This window comes from Solea solea, chromosome 18 (assembly GCF_958295425.1).
Source record: "Solea solea chromosome 18, fSolSol10.1, whole genome shotgun sequence".
NCBI classification, from domain to species: domain Eukaryota; kingdom Metazoa; phylum Chordata; class Actinopteri; order Pleuronectiformes; family Soleidae; genus Solea; species Solea solea.
The window spans coordinates 5,932,309-5,953,559 of NC_081151.1; the positions used below are offsets into that span (position 1 = coordinate 5,932,309).

Genomic DNA, 21,251 nt, shown 5'->3' on the forward strand with positions numbered 1-21,251 from the left:
TCTTGGATTACAGTAAATTGATATTTTTTATGGTTTTGTCTCCTGTTTTTCATAGTAAAATGTGGTGGATTTAACGTATTGATTCCTGTTTTGGAACCAAAAGGGCAAAGCTATTTGGCTTTGGTCTGAAGGACGAAATAATCAAGAACATCCTGGGGGAATACTTTAAATTCAGCACAGACATTCAATTGGACTCATGGGTGAAAGGATTAGATTTTGGTGTCCAAAGGCCACAATGGCTCCTTGAAGATTTAAGTCCTTTTTGGTCAAGCCGCTGGGGAGGAAGCTGGAGTACCACGAGAAAACCCATGCACACATGGTGAGACAACAAACGCCGTCAAACTCTGACTTCTGCTTTAACATGACTAGCTGAATAAGTTTACAGTGTGTTCTACGTTTTCAAGCCTGGAACCTGCAGCAAGTAAAACTGCATCATTTTTACTCAACGTTTTCTCAGCTCTGAATTTAGTTCCCAGCCAGTGTCCATGGAAACATACCATTTTATTCCAGAAATGTAATGTGGTTAAAGTCTCACTTTACTTGTTACATAATGTTAAAGTGAAGGTCCAGTTGGATAATCTTAAATCATACCACTCATGATAAACAAATAGAAGCAGCACTTGCTCTGTATCTGGGGACACCATGAATTCAAATCCAAAAACTGAAATCCATCTGCCAAATAAAAACCTCCTACCTGCATGAAATTAATGAATCTTCATCGCTAGAACAAAACAGACTTATTTTTATCTTTCTTTATGGCCAAGAGTGGTTTGAAATTGAAAGAGTTGGGAGCAACAGTGGATTTTAACACTATAAAGACAATGCTGTCCTGTAATGGCCAACAAACATAACATGACAAGGAGGGACAGAGACTTGGCCGGCTTCTCTACACATAATATTCGCAGGCTGGTTTTTAAAAAAAGCTTTTTAGAGGAAAAATAGCATTTAGGGATAAACCTCTCTCTGAGGCATTATTAGCTGAATAAAGCCAATTGGAGCCAAGTAATACCTTCATCATACCAATTATCATAGTCAACACTAAATTGCTAACAACAAGGGGACTGCCTCATTATTGCTTACCAAAAGGGATCATTAAAACATCTCTAGTTGTGCCATATTAATTTGCATCACTTAAATACAGTGTTAACAAAAGCTGGTCCTGTTTTATTAATAAATATGGGTCACCAGGGGCCCACAAACACAATTTATTTTACCTTTATCACCTACATGTTGCTTCAGTTATGTCAATAACGATATTTAGTACAATATGAACAACATTTATAAATAGCATTTATTAAAAGAGATGTGTACATATAGGCGATAAGCCTAAGCCTATAGGCATCTCCTAGCATTTGTTTTTCTTTCTTCACTTCTACTACTGTTACACAAAACTACACTGCTGTTACTATAATGCATTTCATCATTACAGTAGAAGGCTTTTTTTAAAAAAAAGATAATTCAGTGGGTTTTTAAATGGTTTCTTTTGCATCTACACATACGAGAACATACAGCTAGTGACTTGTGCATTGTTCTGCAAATCCACTGTGTTTTGTACAGTAAATAGTTTTTACTGTAACTAATTATTTAGTGGCATGGTTGTGTTCTTTTCTGTATAAGCTGGAAGTTGACATGCACCGCATTTTTTTCAAATCAACTAGTGATTGGTTTAATAAATGCATACATGTTTCTTGTTTGATGATTTTTACATCTGACTAATTTCTGTTTGCAGTGCTGCAACTCAAATTATAATTATATGGATGGACATTGATTATACATACAGTATGTGTGAAGTTAAACACGACCGCTATATAACCTGCTCGTAAAAATTTGTTCAAATTTGAAGACACACGTGCACAGCTTGCAGCCATGGTTCAAATGCTTTAATTCAACGTATACAATGTTCGTGATCATATTCTACCTCACCATTCGTATGACAGTATAAATATTGATGGGGCAAACGATGCTGTGTGACAGTGAAAAGCACCACAGGGTCTGGATCAAAGTGAACCAGCCCACTCCGCTGCTGGAGACCAAAGAGCCAAACACAGGCTTCTGTTGGTTAAACGCTCCAACAAGACCGGATTTTGACACCGAGTTGTGAATAAATATCCATGAGCTATTTCAGCCTGTGAGCCGTACAAATTTATATTCATATTTCTCCCCGTTTTCTTTTTTTTCAATATTGTGTGGGCTGCCTCATAAACACCTCTGTGGAGACAACTGAGCTCAATTCTCAGATAAACCACTGATAGTCAGGCTCATTTATTTGCTAATAAACAAGTCAGCATGAAGCACGTCGTGCTGGGAAAAGTCTGCGAAACTCCCCGTGCAACCAAGATGTGTTGGTGACTGACCCACTACTGTATAATGAGAGGCCAGGAACTGTGAAACAGTGACAACCGTTTTCTCAAACCACAGAAACAGAAAGTGTGTGTGAGAGAAAGAGAGAGAGGAAGAGGGAGAGAGAGAGAGAGAGAGAGAATGCCCTGAAACATTTTAATAATTCAGGCTGTCACATATTCCTCCTTAAGTCACAACCTATCCGATCCCCGCTCTGGGTGTTACTTGTCTGTTATGCAATCCATGCATATAATTATCTGTTAATCACTTCACAGTGAGATGAGCTGAGTCCCAGGCATCAGCACTGCAGCTTGGCTTGATATGGCCAATAGCAAAGAAAAGCTACCAGCATGACCTGGTTTTACTGGAGGGAGGAAATATTAAGCGAAAATGCACCACCCAGAGTGAACTGTGTCAACGAACGGGTGTGCTGAACTGAAGAGGGTTCAAGAAATGTCACATGTCAATGGTAGAAAACATGTTCCAAAAAGACATTATTGTAATGCACTGTATATTCTCTACTGGAAACTATGATGTATTTCATGTAGAGGATAATCAAACACACAAAGCATTCTGGGAATGACGTATTATAATATTGACTAGAAACTTAAGGTTGAGCCACCACCAACGATTGCTTTCATAATCGATTAATCTGTCAATTATTTACTTGTTTTGTCTGTAAAATAGAAATTGTTACACTGAAAAAACTTATTTAATTAAATCATACTAAAATTCAGGCTTTATGAGGTTAAATGAGTTGCTACAAATGCAAATTATGTGAAGTGCAAGTGACTTACTCAGCACTTAGGAGATGCAATAATAATAACAATAATAATGTAAACTGCTTTGTAGATATTTAAGGAGAGTGAGACCTTGGCCTTTATGTTCACTGACATGTTGTCTATTACTCGGGTTATTTTTGTACACCAATCTGGTCTTTGCTGTCCTATAGTTTTACTTCCCTGTGTCCTTGCTCTGCATCTAGGGAACTGCTCCACATCTTGCTGGTGGATACCTGTACACAGCTTTTGTCCAAATTCTGGCTCCGTCCAGGTAAATCATGCAAATGTTTAAATGCAGCCACAGAAGACGCCACATTTGTGATCCTTGCCTACATACAGTATATCCACTACGCTCACCAAGTAAGCTGCACTATAAATACCAGAAGGTAGTGTATATTTCTTGATAGAATCTTGCCTGGGGGAAAGTGAGGAAAGAAGTGACAAGCAACTTCTAATTACGGATATGTGCCCCAGATTTGAGAGACCTGATTTCAGGAGTCAAAGCGAGATGCTGCCCCCAATTCTTTTTTCACATCGGACACAAAAGCTGGACCTCTTAACTTGTTGTTCATAAATATGAAAGTCTGGATGTGAGTCACACTCTCTGCAACACATCCCTTTACTTGTGCAATATTGATATTGTCCTATTTTATCTGCCCCGCAGTGTGCATCTTCTCAGGAGGCTTTGTGCCTATTATTAATGATTGCATGAACATGTGTAGTAGGTTTACTAAGAGTAAAGCACAGTCACCTCCTTGCTGTGCATCTGTCAGTCTCTTACTGGGTGTTGGCCATTTTATAATGGCCTGTGTTAATTACCTGGCTGTGAAAAGCAAATAAAAGCAGCAGCCTTTAACTACACAGGCTTTGTGTGTGTTAAAATAACTTTAGTCCGTCTTGCAAAGAAATTCTTAATGTGCACTAAAATGCCAGAATGAGAATTAACTAATAATTAAAAATGACTCCAATTTCAGTAAGATTAAATCATATGTTGCTATCCATGGTGCTCCGTTTGCTTTACAAGGTGAGTTCTTAGTAGACTGCGCCATCTAGTGTAGAACATATGTTAAAACTCACGTGGATCTACCAAATAAAACCAAGAAGAAGAAGCAGTAGTTTTCAGTTGGGCCACGCGAGGGCGTAATATCCCATACTAAACCGAGTAAATCGACGAATGGGGACTTTAATAACGTCTGCATGTATAACATAATACTCATTGAAAATGTAATTCACCCAAAATGTAAAAATTACAACACAATAAAAACCTAAAATCAAAGTAATACTGTTTGCATTGAACTTACCTCTAGCGTGACGTTTCAGTTTATCCTTCCGACCAATCAGAGAACGCGGAAGTAAACTCACGCACCTGCGCAGTGTTGTTCAGCCTGTCTTTCCAGCGGGGCGGCTAGTGTGGCGATATCACAACCCCAAACTCCACGTAGACCACGGGCTAAGGAATAACACACAGGTACTGCATCAGTGGGTTATATAGCCTTATGACTTCCCAGATGTTTGCACTGAGTTGTAAAATACAGTCAGGACTCTGTGTTCGGTGAAACCTTCTTGCTAACAACCAAATGGGATTCCTGTTAGCCGCTAGCTTAACGCTAGCATGCTGTGTTTGAATGAGCATAGGACTGAACACGTTTTTAGTGGCGCTGCCTCGTCAACAAAAAAAAAAAATAGAGAGCCCGGTGATGGTTGTCACATTACCCCGACTGTGATGGCGTGTTTTTGACGTGCGTGTCATGGTTGTGTCTCTTGCAGATGGCTCCAAAGAAGGGAGAAGCACCCAAAGAGGCTCCACTGATTGGACGATTCGGCACATCTCTGAAAATTGGAATAGTGGGATTACCTAATGTCGGGTACGTACCTGTGTGTGTGTATATATACCTGGTCTAATAATCATTATACTCTTATTTATTTATTTTTTTCTATTATTCTTCACTTCAGGAAATGTTCAATTTAAAAACACATAATTACATTTTACTGAAAAGCATCTTTTGTTGTGCTCACTCTTTTACGCTGATTTGTTTTTTTATATTATTGACACAATATACACTGTATATCAGTATGGGTTATCGGCCCAAGCACTCTCAATATATTAGCATATCAGATATTGGCAAAAAGTCCAATGTGGTTCAACACTGTTGAAATGAATCCCATGTATTGTGTTGTATTTCAATGTCTTGCTTGAAAAAATGTGTGTTGGTTTTTTTTAATTTCTTTAAACTTTCATGTGCATTACATTATAAAAAATATCTCTTGTTTATATTACCTACCGTAATATTACAGACATGCCTATTCATAGATTTTCTAATGATTTGTAACCTGCATTCATTTTGATTTGATGATCCATAGTCTTTAATCTTTACAACTTAATTTATTGTCACAAAATACCAAAGCAAAGTCCTTATATGTTACAGGAAATCTACTTTTTTCAACGTGCTGACCAAAAGTCAAGCAGCGGCAGAGAACTTCCCATTCTGCACCATCGACCCAAACGAGAGCAGGGTACCTGTTCCCGATGAGCGCTTTGACTTCCTCTGCCAGTACCACAAACCAGCCAGGTGTGTAGAATCGATAGAATCGGTGAGAAGATGTGACAACGACAGTGTGTTGTGGGTTTTGTTTGTTTAACGTCCGTCCTGAATCGGGTTTTTAACAGTCATATTTAGTGCTGTCCATGTGTAATCAGATCTCAGATAAATTTGAATACCAAAGTCTGGTCAAAGCCATTATGCATCTCATTAACAATCTAGTCTTTTCTTTTTTCTTTGTGTGTTTACAGTAAAGTCCCTGCCTTCCTAAATGTTGTGGACATCGCTGGTCTGGTGAAGGGAGCTCACGCAGGACAGGGACTTGGAAATAACTTCCTCTCCCACATCAGTGCCTGTGATGCCATTTTCCACATGACCCGTGAGTTGTCATTTGCTTCACGCTGCAGCTGCTGGGTAACAGCAACTGTGTGAAGGGTTAGAGTTGACAGCTGAAACGGGGCAGGCATTTAGAGTGCTGCACTTTTTAAAGGGGGGATAGACGGGTCTACTCAGCCAGACAGTCTTATGGCTGAGTGTGTAATTTGGTTCTGACATGCTTTTTCCAATTGTCAAATATTGAAAGGCAGTATTAGTTGTAATATGTTTGTATTTTTGACAATTTTGGCTTGTTTTGTTACATTTTGAAAAGGGAAAGCGTGTGTGCACAAAGGTTAGATCAGTTCTCTTATTGAACGCTTCAGGAAGTGTTTGCTTAATTAGAAATGACTAAAATGCAGATTTTGCTAATGAGAAGAATTCAACATCCACAGTAGTGGGCGGTTGCCAGACTTCAAAATGTGTAAATCTCTGTAACAGCCTGGCTGCATCTGTCAATGTTCGTTTGGTAGGTGCATTTGATGATGAGGACATTGTCCACGTGGAGGGTAACGTAGACCCGGTGAGAGACATTGAAATCATCCACGAGGAACTGCGGCTAAAAGACGAGGAACTGATTGCTCCAATTATTGACAAACTGGAGAAAACCGCCGTCAGGGGAAGCGACAAAAAACTGAAACCTGAATATGTAAGTAAAGTTGGTTGGCATGAGCATCATCGTGTTTTTGTTTGCATATTTTTATCAACAACCTCACCTGCTGCTTCTTGCTCCAGGACATCATGTTGAAGATACATAACTGGGTGGTAGAGGAGAAGAAACACATCAGATTTTGCCATGATTGGAACGAAAAAGAGGTATTTCGAGTGTTTGGGATTAAATGTGTCTGAGCTGTGAAATATCCTAAAAACAAAACTATTGATTGCAAAATTATGATCTGTACGTTTTTGATTCCTTTTCTCAGATTGAAGTGTTGAATAAACACCTTTTACTGACGTCCAAGCCCATGATCTATCTGGTGAATCTCTCGGAAAAGGATTACATCAGAAAAAAGAACAAGTGGTAGGCTACACATCCCATACATTATTCATGTGTTCCCTACATTGAGATGAATTCATAAAAGGATTCATAAAGCTCACCACTTCTGCAGGCTGGCAAAAATCAAGGAGTGGGTCGATGCTCATGACCCTGGTGCGCTGGTGATTCCTCTGAGTGGAGCGGTGGAGTCCAAGCTGCAGGAAATGGAGGAAGAGGAGAGGAATAAGTTCTGTGAGGAGCAGAAGACCCAGAGGTGAGACAAAAAAGGTTCAGAAAAAAGTTTAAACCGTTTGATTAGTCTTTTTTTAATGTTGATTATCCACATTTTCCAGACTGTAATGTCTTGGATTCATATCGGTCATTTTATTGATGTATTTTTGGTTTTTTTTATGAAACGTCAAAAATCATTTTGCTTTTTCTGTGTTTATTTAAGTGTTCTGACCAAAATAATAAAGACCGGCTATGCAGCGCTGCAGCTGGAATATTTCTTCACAGCGGGCCCAGATGAGGTGCGAGCTTGGACCATTAGGGTAAGTCATGTGATACAAAAATTTATTTGACCTGCCTCGTGTTTTTTTGGGCCAGTTTTCCTTTTTTCACATTTGCCTGCCCAGTTCTGCGATACGGACATTTAAAGTTTAAAGACAGAATGTGAAGTACTTCTTCGTGTCATGGGCAGAATATTGGGGTAATAGCCTACTGTTTGCTATAAATTTAAAATAAATGGCTTAAAAAAACATTTTCCATTTCACATCTATCTTCATTTGAAAGATCAAATCTGATTAATAATTACTTCAGACAGCCTGATGCAATTCTAGGATGGATTTTTAAGGTTTATTTTTTAAGAATTATCCTCTATTTACAGTAGAGTTGCACTTTGTAAACTCCACAAGTAAAATAGGTATGAAAACTGAAATATCTCTAAACTGGATTTGGAATCTTGTGAATTGGAATCAAATTGATTCAGGAAATCAGTAGCTATACCCAGCCCTAATCATTTGTAGTCCTTTCTGTTAAAGGTTTCTCTAGGAGACAGTGCGCTGATGTCTTAACACCATCCTGTTCTGTTTCAACAGAAAGGTTCAAGGGCTCCTCAGGCTGCAGGAAAGATTCACACTGACTTTGAGAAAGGCTTCATCATGGCTGAGGTGATGAAGTACAGCGACTTCAAAGAGGAGGGCAGTGAGAATGCAGTCAAGGTGTGTATTTGTGCAAGCGACAACTGCCTTTACTAAATAGAACAATCTTGTTGAATCAATTTCCTCTGATGTTTACCATCTTTTTTTTCCCCCAGGCTGTGGGCAAATACAGACAACTGGGCAGGAACTACATCGTGGAAGACGGGGACATCATCTTTTTCAAATTCAACACACCCAACGCCCCCAAAAAGAAATAATGAGATGACACAATCACCAGAGGGAGAGCTCAGAATACTGCTCGGTACTGCAGAGAGCTACACTGTCTGCTGGTTTTCATTTTTCTCTCGTAAATTCAGAGGATCAACAAGAGCCTGGACCAGAATATCTGGAGAGTTAACATTTTTTTTATACAACATTAATTCCTATGTCAACAAATGTGAGCAGCTTTTGAAACTGCACAGCCAGTCAAATATTTTGGAAAAAGAAGCAACAAATAAGTTTAGTTAAAAATATCAACTTAGTGTTTTACTGGAAATCAGATTAGAAGCCTGAAGCTGAATTTAAATTGCTTACTTGATTAAAGCTCTGAATGTAGCAAAGCATCCCCAGTTTAATAAGTGTTATTTTTCATCATTTAAAGCTTTAAGATACTTAGAGGAATCAAATGTGGTCTTAAAGATAAATATAAATGAAACCTTTGAGCGACGAAACCTTATCTTAAAGTCGACACTTGCCTCTATGATCCTAATGAGTCTTTAAATTAGTGTGTTATCATCATTAATAAACAGTGTAGTAGTTTCCTTGTCAGAGTTAACAAAAACGACCCTATTCTGATTTGGTACTTGGAACTTTTCATAGTTTCCCCGTTAGTTGATCTTCCCTAGATTAACAAAGTTGTATCACTTGAAACAAGAAAATAACAAAAAATTCTAACTTCATAATTTGATGGCCAGAGAGTTTACTTCATAAGAGAGAGAAATCCATCACCGTGTTGCCTTCAGGCGCAGTGTCGGGCTGTATTCTGAGCAGAAGAGCTATTTTAGACAGACCAATGCAGGCATCCCTGACGGTGCCAACCCTTGAACAGAGGATGTTGTCATACATAAAAATTATACAGCTGCTTTTATTGACTATTTGGGGCTTGTGGAAAAAAAGGACTCTTCACGTTATGAACTCTATCCTGCTTTATGAGACAATTCTTCTTTGTGAATTCTGGAGCGCTACAAGAGAAAAGCTTTCCATCGTCTGGACTACATCTGGTTTCACCTGTTCTCAGTACCTTCACAGTGTGATTGTCTTTATTTTCCAGAGAATTTACCTTCACCTTTCCAAATAACATGCCAAATTTGCAGAAGCAGAAGCTCGGCCCTCTTTATGAAGAAAGCTTGAAAGATGTTACTGCAGGTCTAATAACTAACAATCTCATTGATATGCATGTCAATAAATGGAGACAAACCTCTGTCATTACTTTGTGTATTTCTTATTTTGACTTGGAATTGGGGAAAAACTAATGTTGCATTTTGAATTCTGCTTTACTGAACTTGGTGTGAAGCAGTTTCAAACAGATTAAAGCTTCAGTGTGTAACTTCTGTCAAGAAAACACAGTTTGACTAGCTCCAAGACTTGGCCCTGTGCCTCAAATAGAACCTATAATTTCTTAATTTTAAATTTGAGCTGATTATGCTTAATCGGCATTGTGTAAACTCATTTTTGTACAGTATAAATTACGCTCTAAAGCTTTAAAGCATTCATAAAGTGCATTTGTCATATAAATTCAATATAATAGCGTTATTTTTGGGGCATTGCAATTCCTTCCTCTTGTGTCTACCTATTATTAAAATATTTCAGAATCTTTTCTGGACTTGATTAAAAAAAGACTACTGAGAACTTTGGTTCACCTTGTTTTCGAAGGTATCTAAATTTAAACGCCAAAATTCAGTCTGCATTTCTTGTTCTACAGAAATAAAGTTTACATTATGCCAGAGTCACTGTGTGTCAGTTCATAAATGCACCATTTAACAAGTTTAAGATTACAATTTAAAAGCGATAAGGTGTAGTGGTTCTCTCATGCTCCATACAATTCCCTTTGTAAAATAACTTCTAAATTCGCTCACATCCTCTAGGTCTACTTGTAATGAATGCACACACCATTGACTAATCTCTGTTCATGTGACCGTGGTTGTATGTTCAAACACTGAATTATTCAGCATATGCCTAATCTGTTGATATGTGTGTGTACATGTGATTGTAATTAAGAACGAAAAGAGAGTAAGTGGACCATTGAGAGGGAGAGTTTATCTACTAAAAGAGCTGCTTTTTTGTTGTTTAATAACAATGAGTTCAGACAAAGTAGCTGCTGCTGATGTAGCTTGTACTTGAACCTATTTTTCATTAGTGATGGAAAAGTTTGGATTTGACTGTAACAGCTGTGATGATTTTCAATGGTAGTATAATGGAAACCAGCTGGCAAACATAAAGTAACCATAACTTAAAAAAACGGGCCTGTTTTGGCAAAAAGAATCCCACCAATGTGCAAAGGAATGGCAAAACGTGGTTAATACGTTTATTTTTATTCTTCTACGGTTAGTTATGCGATTAGTTTCGACAGAGAAACCCCTGTTTTACAACTGTCTGCACTCAAACTCTTAACGACTGCATTCCTTCTCTCAACAACAAACAGGAAACACACGTCTTATACAAATAATGATTGGCGTGCTGGTTATCCAATGACGTGTCGCTGTACATCACACTCAGCCAGTCACACTAGAGAAGAAGGGCGGGACGTCCTGTAATGCGATGCAAATTGGTCGACTGACCGTGTTGGTCCCACCTTTTTGTGTTTCCCGCACCGTCAATCAAAATAGAAAAAAATCGACCCGAATTCACCGATCAACACTAGCCCGCCTTTGATAAAACAATCATGTTCGGAGTTTACTAGATCAGATAATCCTCCCGCTTACTAGCACTCACGATATGACTGGTACGTATACATTTAGCGCATCGAGGTGTGCAACTAATCGGTGAGTTTGTCCGGAAAACAGCGAAACGAGCTGCGTCTTTTTTATCTTTCGCTCCGATGCTAACTAGCTAGACATGGTTAGCTAACCGAGCTAGCGGGCTAGCCACGGAGTTGACAAAGTAAACAGTCGATCTGGGCCGAAATCGCCCCGGAACCCCCGCTGCAAAGTTGAGTTTCGCAGTTGGCTTCTTTTGGACTGGAGGGTGGGGATGCTTTGCGGGATTTTCTGGCTGCTAGGAGTTGAAGATTACAGAGTTTTGCCGAGTTTCCCCCTCTCTCCCTGCTAGCGCTAGAGCAGCCGCTGAAACAAGGAGAAATGGCGTCCGCGGACGTGGACAGCAGTCAAAGCGAGTTCCTGCAACCCGGCGGCGCCGCGGAAACACAGGTATCCGACATTTTCTAGCTCGTCTTTGTCGCTCGCCTTCGACTGCCCTGTTGTGTTTTTGAGAGCATGAAGTTCACACGTTTTAAATTTTTGATGGCATGGGGTGAAAGCCGTACACTTCCTGTGTTCCCCTCAATAACGGCCACCCACTTTACCCCTGTAAAACCCGCCCATAGTGGGTAGGACACTGAAGTCAGTCACTTGGGTCGGCTCGCTGGAAGATAGCCGCTGTACCTTGGGGTTGGAGGATGCAGAGGTGTGCCATTGTAGCACGGATTGCCTCCATAATCACAGTAAACAGTGGCGTTCAATTCTGTTGTAGTAGCCACCCATCCCCCACTCCCTGCTCTCGTATAGGTATGGGGGCAGATCACGATATGATTGTGTCATAAGGCGTTCACGGTATGTGATCGTGGTGAATTGACATTATCAAGATAAAAGTGAATGTGAGAAATCGTTTAAATTTCATGTTGAGTGACTTGGGAATGCTGCATGGCTCGCCTACATACAGTCCTAGTGGTTTTATTTTGAAGTGTCACAAAGGGGAGCCTCTTCTTCTCAGAATAAGTTGGTAATGGTCATTTTTGGTTATTGTGATGATTGTGAATCTGGAACATGGCGTCTTGGTGATTTATTATGACCTTCTCTTTTAAAATCTTCACTTTAAAATATGGATCAGTAGTAACATGTTTTTGTGTCACATCATTATTCCATTAATTTATCCGTTTCCTCCGCATGTGTAACTAAATGTTGACAATGCAGACAGAGTTTTGACAAATCTCTCTGTCTGTTTCCATTTACAAAGAAAGAACTAATTGAAAGCACATTTTTGGAATTATCTCTACGACGATGTGACTCTCGATTCTTCTTGGTCTGGATAATGCTGACATGAATTAGTTTTAAATCACCCCGTGCCAAATCTCAAACTATTTCTGAGCCATTCTCTTCTCTCTAAGTTGGTGATTGTGTTTAGATTGTGCCTGGTTTGTCGTCCATCTTAGTGATGCCCCCATGGCCACAGCCACAGACTTCTTTGTTTCTTTCTAGGTTTTTTTCTGTATTTAGATTTCATGTCACTTATTTTAGGGTTTGTTTGAAGTATGGACAAAAACAGAAATGGAAACGTTTTTTTCCCCCAAATTGGATTTATACCACATTTGGAGGTGGTTAAATGTAATTTGACAATGTGATGACACCCTTCGCTGCACACCAAAGCGCGATTTGACCACATTATGGAACATTTCAGGATATACTAGTCTACTCTGTCGCACCAGAAAAACTCAACTTGTCATGTAAATTGTTTCTGCATCTGTGGTAAAAAGCTGCACCACAAACATGGGTTAGTTACGGACACAAATCTGACCGGAACACTCGCAGTTTACAGTGCAGACAGAAATATATCTGATTGGAGAGTAAAAGTCTGATTTACCTGCAGTCTGAACATATCCTCTGTCTTTTTATGTATCGGCACAGTCTCTGCACCCGTTACTGTGATCTAATTTGAAACTTGAGATAATTTTTAACTTGTGTTCATTTTATTTCCCAGACGACCGACATGTCCGCCATTCAACTAACGGGTTCAGACCGATGGGAGGTGTTAACACCTGTCTCAGCTGGGAAGGACGACCAGGGAGTTCTTCACATTCCAAACTCGGGGATCGTTACGTCCAACGGGCAGTACGTGCTTCCTCTCGGGAGTCTTCAGAGCCAGCCCATTTATGTTACAGCGTCTGGGAATGAGGCTGCAGCCAACGGAGTGTCAGGCATTCAGTATCAGGTAAAAAAAAAAAAAAGGGAGAAGGAGAACCAGCACCCTGGTTGATCTGATTACAAGATCAACGCATTCAATGTGTCCCGTATGCACTCTGGGATCACAACAAACACACTTGTTGTGGTTTAAAGATGGCCGCATTCTTTTGCACGTTTGAGCGCAAATACGTCCTCGGGGCAGATTAAATGTCCTTTTGAATTGCCGTTGTTTTCACACTCCTCAGGGTCTATATGTCTGCAGCCACCTACACAATATTAACACCGATCGCCACATGATTTTTGTTATTGAACTATTCCTATGTGGTGTTACTGCAGTGCACTGGTTTACTACCTATCAGTTGTGATCATACATAGACACATTCACCCCAGCACACATGAACACATCTATTTGTATAATAACAACTTTCAAAATAATTACAAGGTGCTTTACAATAAATAGGTGTTAAAATGATTTGTCATACAAATTTAAATGTAAAATGTAACAACAAAAACCATGTGACAAAAGGGAGTTTAAGAAGAGATTTTAAAGATGATTCCCGAGGTTTCTGTTACTGTTTAGCGCTGGTGAAGTGAGATCTTGTTGCCAAAGATAGGAAAGGCTTACTTTTCCGCTGGTGATTTTACTTATAGCTGTCACTCCTCTGTCCAGGTCATCCCCCAAATCCAAAATGCAGATGGGACCCTTGCGGGATTCTCCACACAGGGAATGGACGACGGCACGGGTCAGATCCACCTCCTCCAAGACGGCAGCCAGTGCAGCATCGGGACAACATCGACCACAGACCTTCTGACGCAGGCGGGGCACGTGCAGTCAATCCAAGGTGTCTCGCTGACTGGGGGGGCAACGTACACCAGCTCGGTACCCGTAGGGCTGCCCGGCAACATAACATTCGTCCCCATAAACAGCGTGGACCTGGAGTCACTAGGGCTCACAGGAGCGCAGACAGTCCCCATCGCAACTGGGGTAACACCCGAAGGCCAACTGATCATGAGCGGACAGACGCTGGACACTCAAGGTCAGGGCGTTGGCAAGCAGTCGCTGGTGACTGTGAGCGGCGCCAACCATGAGCTCTACGTGCCAACCACCACCTCGTCCAACTCTTCCCACCTCCCCGCCACCATCGACGGCACTGGAGTTCTGACCCAAGCCACGGCCGTGTCCGCTGGCGTGTCTGACCCCTCCTCGGAGAACTACAACTCTCACAACCACCTGCAGCAAATCCAGGTGAGCCCACGCCGACTATATGATGCCATGTGTGTCAAGCCTGAGCCCTTTCGTTGTTCTGGAGGATTGTGTATATAAAATATATAAAAACTAGCCATGAGTGAAGGTGGACATTTGACGGTGCCATAATTTGGATGTATCCAATATGTGTTCGTACTTTCACTGTTAAGTTCCTACTTAAAAATACCTTCCTTTTTTTTTCCATTTCGTTTAGAAAAGTTCCCGTTCAGTTGCTTGTGCTTCTTTGGTAAAATATAAAAAAATTACTGTGTTATTTTGTTACTAGTGTTCAAACCCAATTATATTATCACTAGTATCTAAAAATATGAATGAATGTACAGCTTTAGTCATGGGAGTCACTGCCTTCCAGTCCATAATAGAAGACATTTTTCCAATAATTAGTCATAATTTACTTGTTTTACTTTGTAAAAAAAAAACCCTCATGATCAAATGCATTTGTAAATGTTGTAGTTTAACCAGCTTTTAGAACATTTCCAACCTCAAATTTCTTTAACTGTGGGAAATATTCCAACTGTGACAAAGGCACTGTTTAACCCGTCTGATTCCAAGACTTGACAGACCGCACAACTGTACAAAACAAACCTTGTTTTTTCTTCCAGGTGTCCTCCGCCAACACCACTATCTCACAGCCCATCCTGCATCTGTCCGGGGATAATCAGGGTCAAGGTCAGGACCTGAATGCAGCTGGTCAGACCATGCAGAGCGTGCAGCTGGTCAACCCTGGGACCTTCCTCATCCAGGCCCAAACGGTGTCCGCCACAGGACAGATCCAGTGGCAGACCTTCCAGGTAAGAACCAGGGTTCAGTCCTAAAAGGCATTGAATTAATTCATCGAATAAACATGGCTTTAATTAGTATTAAAGGTCCAGTGTGTATAACGTAGGTGAGAAAATGTTCTTTTGTCAGAAATAAACATACTTAATCTCAAGTATACAACCACAAATGAGCCTTTTTTTATTTATATCAGGATGTGGGTCAGCTCTATGGAGGACAACATGTTTTTACAGTAGCCCACAATGGACAAACTAAACATTCTGAATTTTGAGGCTTACATAGGTTCTCTAACACAGTTGGAAGGGAAGGATGAGACGTAACGGGCAACTTAGCCCATAAATGATGTAATGATTCACACTGTACCTTTTTTAAAAAGTCTTAAAAATCATGGGAAGAATAAACTTATGATTCTTTTCCAAAGTTGTAGTTGAAAATCGTCTATTTTTTAATTGAACAAAAAGCTACTTGGCTGTTCATGCGTCAGTCGCTTTAACCTGGATGACGTGGGAAAAGGCAAATACAGTAAAAAAAAATGTCTCACAGGTCTCTGACAGATCTCCAGATAACATTTGCATCTTTATTGTGAAATTGGTCTTAAATTTCAGTCTTAAAAGTCTTGAATTGTGTAGTGTTTTTATGCATATATCGGTTCTATCTCACTAGGTTCAAGGTGTCCAGTCACTCCAGGGGCTCCAGTTGCCCCAAGGCCAGGGTCAGGCCCAGCAGCTGACCTTAGCCCCTGTTCAGACCCTCCCTTTGGGCCAGGCGGGCCAGGTCAGTCTACCCAACCTCCAGACTGTCACAGTCAACTCTGTAACACAAGGTGGAGTTCAGTACACACACGGAGACGATCCAAACAGTCCAGCTGGTACGTTACTCCCCCCCCCCCCCCACCTGCATGTACTTAACATTCTCACACACACACACAGAACTCACATCACTCGTCATTCATTGTGTTTCAGGTATACACATAAAAGAGGAGCCAGACTCTGAGGAGTGGCAGCTGAGTGGAGATTCCACGCTGAACCCAAGCGACCTGAACAACCTGCGCGTTCAGATGGTGGACGAGGACATGGACATGCCGAGCGGCGAAGGCAAGCGGCTCCGCAGAGTAGCCTGCACCTGCCCCAACTGCAAGGAGTCTGGAGGAAGGTGAGCAAGATGAACAGTATCATATAAAAATGTTATCTTAAATTGGATCAGATTCCTTTGTAGTTGCAGAACCTTTCTGAAATATCACTTGTTAAACAACAGTAATGGAAATCTATATCCTATATAATCCTTTATGTTCATTTGTTAATATTAATATATAAAGAAACCAGGAAATATTTGCGTATAATTTAATAAGTAATTCAATCGTTGCAGCCCTGGGCATTTTACCCTTTCTTTCCTTACGTTTAAATGTTCCATTCACTCACTCTTGTAATTTTCCCACCTGGACGATTGGAAACGTCCGCTCACTCCACATTTCTCCGTTTGTGTCGCAGAGGTTCGGGCATGGGGAAGAAGAAGCAGCACATCTGTCACATCGCCGGCTGCGGGAAGGTTTACGGCAAGACGTCCCACCTCCGAGCTCACCTGCGCTGGCACAGCGGGGAGAGGCCGTTCGTCTGCAACTGGATGTTCTGCGGAAAGAGATTCACCAGGAGCGACGAGCTGCAGAGACACCGGAGGACACACACAGGTGAGACATTCGACTCCCTGTTGTCTTTCTGTTCACGTCCATCACCGTTTCACTGTTCACTTGATACAAACTTTATGACGCCATGACATTTGCATTGTTTCTTGTAGACATTTGTCAAAATGTTGTTGTCGCTGAGATAAGAGGGTCGAGCATGAACGTGTAAAGTGAGGAAATTAAAAAATCTGAACGCTCAACGTGAGGCAGTTTTGATCAAAACATTAATCAGCAGGGACCTTTAGTTTAGTGCTTAAAGATGACAGCGTATTAACACTTGGAATGTGATTTGCATTCACTACACTGTGAAATATGAGTTGGAATCAGCAGGACTTTAACAGCGTTAAATATTGAACTCAGTTTCATTAGAAAGTAAAAATAATAATAATATGATGCAATCGATTACTTATCAGCTGTTTTGTCAAACCGATTGTAGTGTTTTGTAAGTTTTTTTTATTTTATTTTATGCTTCTTAAATGTTAAATGTTTCCTGGTTCCTTTGCTCCATAGAACAAAGAATTATTTTGCTTTGTGGGCAAAAACAAGACTTTTCCAGGTTTGAGAAACACCAGTCAACGTTTTCTGACATTTCAGGGACCAAACAAGTCCTCGATTAATCGGTGGAATATAATTGACCGATTGATCGGTCTTGAAAATAATCGTTAGCTGCAGCCCTGATAATAATGTTAGCTGTATCACACTTTTCAAAATAGTTTCTCAAAGTGCTTTCCTTAGAATAAAGCAAAAGCAATAGGGCAGTGGAATAAAACAGTAAAACCAAGGTAAATAATGTAGTTAAAGTAATAAATCCACAATTATTGAAAGGTCTTTAAAGAAAACAAAGATTTTTAAAAAAAAATAATAATCACAGCCTTTGAATGCAACACACAGGCTCTAGTATATAGTGGAGTTGAAATAGTTGTATAATTGCACATTTTAAGATACTTTCATTGATGGAAACAACAATATTTTTATGTTACACTCAAGCTAAAAAGGTAAATTCATGTGTTTTTTCCTTTTTTAACTTAAGCCTCATTAACAGAGAACACTGGCATACTGGACTTTTGTCACGTCAGCGCTCTCTGGTGGTCAGACTGTGTAATGACGTCACCACCAGTGATGTGAAACAGACTTTGTGGCCCACACTTTGTGCTGCAGTTTCTCATTACTTACAGCAAACACACACACGTCAAGTGTTCCACAGCCAAACTGAGTGGTGTTTTCTTTTCTTTTTTTTAAAATTTAAATGTCTGTTTCCCGTCCTCTTGTCGCAGGAGAGAAGAAGTTTGTGTGCACAGAATGTTCCAAGAGGTTCATGCGGAGCGACCACCTGGCCAAGCACATAAAGACTCACCAGAATAAAAAAGGCGGGGTTCCCGTCGCCACGTCTCCGCCCACCACCGACACCCTCATCACGGCCGACGGCACCACGCTCATCCTCCAGACCACTAACGACCTCGTAGGCAATCAGGAGATCCCTCTGCAGCTGGTCACCGTGGCGCCGGGTGAGGTCTTGGAATGAGGCGTTGTTTTTCTCCTCGGTTTTTGTCTTTTTTTTGAGAACTGGCCTATCACAGGGACTCTCGGGCTTTTCCCCTCCCTCCCCCCTCCCTTCCTTTTTTTTACATAATGAATATATACGTAAATATATATGACAAATATATATATTTTAAGTAAGAGTTATCATGACTTTATGTTTGTTTTTTGCAGTCTTTTTATAGGCGGGCAAAAACAAACATTAAATGTGGTTGCTATGTACACACGTCACACACACACACATACACATACACACACACACACAGAGAGACAGAAAACACTCGACACACAACATGAATACTCAAACTCAATGAAATGCCTTATTTTGTATCATACTCTTGTATAAAATGCTGGAGGTGCATGTGTGTTTTTAAGCTTTGCAGATGATGATGATGATGTAACTGTTTGTGAAAACGCAGACGACAAAACGACGTCTCGGGAGTTTTTCGGGGGGAGAAAAAAAAAAACGAAGGAGCGAACCTCTCTGGGATCATTGAATCGTGTCTGTGGGAGAGTTTCGGGTTTAAAACCGACCTCTCCGTTTGAAGCAGCGCAAAAACCGTCCGCGCTCAACCCCGTTTTCCAAAATGCCTTTTTTTTTAAGCGTTCAGAGGAGTTGTTGGACTGTTTGTGGTCAAATGTGATTATTGGCTTTCTTGCTGAGGGTTACGTGATAGAGAGTGTGTGTGTGTGTGTGTGTGACAGCGCCGCCAGGTTTGCACACTGAAATACGCAGCCAGCAACCACCAGGTATCTTAGCTTAGCATAGCATTAAAGGTCCAGTGTGTAGGAATTAGTGACATCTAATGGTGAGACTGCAGATTACACCAAACTGAGGACTGCACATACCAGGAAGGATGTTGTTCACAACAACATCCTTCCTTCAAGCTCATCAGCTTATGAGGTTAACATAGTTACAGAGGTTGTTTTGTCTGTTAAGGTTGCCATAGAAACGTGGCGGCACAAGATGGTGGCCTATTTTAAATGATTATACTCTTATACAAACATAGTTATGGGTAGTATATTCGACTTCCGCTCCTAAATGATACAAACTGGACCTTTAATTCACGCAATGACTCCGCCTCTCATTACGTTTTTAAGCTGCAATGTTGTTTGTCGAGGGCGGGACATTCAATCACCGAGTTCCGGCTCCTGATTGGTTAAAAAGTCAGACTCACAGATGAAATTTTTAACTGAAATATTTCACCGACAGCTTTTGTCGCGTTTGTTTAATCCACTCAGAAGAAATTTAAGTGGGGGTAAAAAACAATTGGCAGTTTTAAAGGGGTATTTTTAAGGGTAGTATTCACCTTTCAAGGACGTTACCAAGAAATAGTCCGGTACGTGGTTGTTTATTTTATTTTTTTAACACTTGAGCTACAAAAAAAAATTAAGACTGATTACATGTCATTTTTTTGATTCTGATTTGTTTGACACATTTAAATTTCAAGTTATTTTGGGCGGTGAGCACTGGACACAAAATTGCAGTTTTTGTCACATATTTTTCCCTCTTCTTTTATCTTAATCAAATAATTTCAGAGTGTCGCTTTGGAGATTTGCACTTGGTCGTATTGTGATTTAGATATTTTCACCGTTAATAATTGCGCAGCTCGTTCTGTCGGGTGCATTGTTGTTACGTCACATCGCGCTGTGACCTTTTTGAACACAGACTGACACGTTTCTCATCTAGTTCTCAGCAAGAAAGTGAGTAAACTGGTTTTTCTTTTGTTGCTTTTTTTTTTTTAAATGTCAAACTTCCAATCACTGACATCCAGCAGGGCGGCGACACAGGTGTGATGTCGTGTTGTTTCAAGCAGCAGCAGAGAAGGACCGTGGCAGTGGTGTCGCCGTCACTGATTTGACGTTTTCCCCCCTCGAAGGACGGAGGGGGGAAAAAAGGGCAACTTCTTCCAGCATGTGGTCCGTGTGAACAGAACCTGTCCTCACACCGTCCTCTGTGCTCGTCCACATCTATACGCGTCTTCATTTTTGTCTCCTTTTCGCATATTTTTGTTGTAAATTTGCATTGTATGTCATTTTTTTTTGTCACGTGTCCTTTTCGCCAACCTGGGTGTCGTCTAAATCAAAAGCCACGCCCACACACGGCTGCGGGAGCAGAAACACGCAACAGTGTTGCCATGTGGAGAAGAACCCAAACGCGGATGCAACCAATTGTCAAGCCCCAAAGGGTGGGGGGCGTTTTTGTCATGGAACATTCCAGTCGGTTACCAGATGATGTGGGATTAAGTTTCCTGGCCAGATGTCGCTCAAAAGGAAAAACAATCATGCCATTGTTTTGTGTGTATTTTAATTATTTTTTTCCCCCCATTTTGTTTGTTTAATTTTTGAATTCATGTAATCCTTCCCCACGTTTGTCTTTTACGTTTGTAGCATTCATTTACATGTATATTATCTTATTTTCCACATTGTTTATAGAAGCCATTAACTAGTTATCAGAATTTGATGTATCAGAAACTTATTTTAAGTGATTTTTTGTTTTTTAAAGAATTGGTGTAAAAATTGAATGTTACCTTTTGTAAAACATTTTTTTCAAATGAATCACAATAAAAGTCTGAAACATTTACAGGGGACATGTGTTCGTCTGTTCTACAGTGTTTCAATCAGTTTTAATAATTTCTTTTCAGAAGCTTAAAAAAATCAGTTAATTAT

General features: G+C 40.4%; 2 protein-coding genes and 1 long non-coding RNA gene across 5 annotated transcripts in view; 2 read left to right on the forward strand and 1 right to left on the reverse strand.

The window, feature by feature from the left end:
• LOC131444719 (uncharacterized) overlaps nucleotides 1-4,580 on the reverse strand; it is a 12,053-nt gene extending 7,473 nt beyond the window's left edge. Inside the window, exon 1 of the long non-coding RNA XR_009233767.1 lies at nucleotides 4,424-4,580. This is a non-coding gene — a long non-coding RNA (uncharacterized LOC131444719). The remainder of the gene's footprint in view (nucleotides 1-4,423) is intronic.
• Nucleotides 4,486-9,640, forward strand: LOC131444718 (obg-like ATPase 1). The gene is made up of 11 exons (XM_058615317.1): nucleotides 4,486-4,590; nucleotides 4,890-4,987; nucleotides 5,549-5,692; nucleotides 5,914-6,041; nucleotides 6,511-6,686; nucleotides 6,773-6,853; nucleotides 6,961-7,058; nucleotides 7,147-7,287; nucleotides 7,468-7,564; nucleotides 8,111-8,233; nucleotides 8,329-9,640. The coding sequence occupies exons 2-11, from the start codon at nucleotides 4,890-4,892 to the stop codon at nucleotides 8,428-8,430; spliced, it is 1,188 nt and encodes a 395-aa protein (XP_058471300.1). The 5' UTR covers nucleotides 4,486-4,590; the 3' UTR covers nucleotides 8,431-9,640.
• Nucleotides 9,641-10,993: 1,353 nt separating this feature from the next.
• Nucleotides 10,994-21,170, forward strand: LOC131444717 (transcription factor Sp3-like). 3 transcript variants are annotated; one of them, XR_009233766.1, is made up of 9 exons: nucleotides 10,994-11,577; nucleotides 13,124-13,354; nucleotides 13,997-14,572; nucleotides 15,193-15,381; nucleotides 16,031-16,235; nucleotides 16,330-16,519; nucleotides 16,855-17,051; nucleotides 18,320-19,295; nucleotides 19,403-21,170. XR_009233766.1 is itself a non-coding variant. In XM_058615314.1 (8 exons), exons 1-8 carry the CDS (start codon nucleotides 11,509-11,511, stop codon nucleotides 18,565-18,567), a joined length of 1,905 nt encoding a protein of 634 aa, XP_058471297.1. In that variant the 5' UTR covers nucleotides 10,994-11,508; the 3' UTR covers nucleotides 18,568-21,170. The 3 variants fall into 3 exon arrangements, 2 of the variants coding, with proteins under 2 accessions (XP_058471297.1, XP_058471299.1); XM_058615314.1 differs by having other exon boundaries at nucleotides 18,320-21,170; XM_058615316.1 differs by having other exon boundaries at nucleotides 10,994-11,153; nucleotides 18,320-21,170.
• The last annotated feature ends 81 nt before the right edge of the window (nucleotides 21,171-21,251 follow it).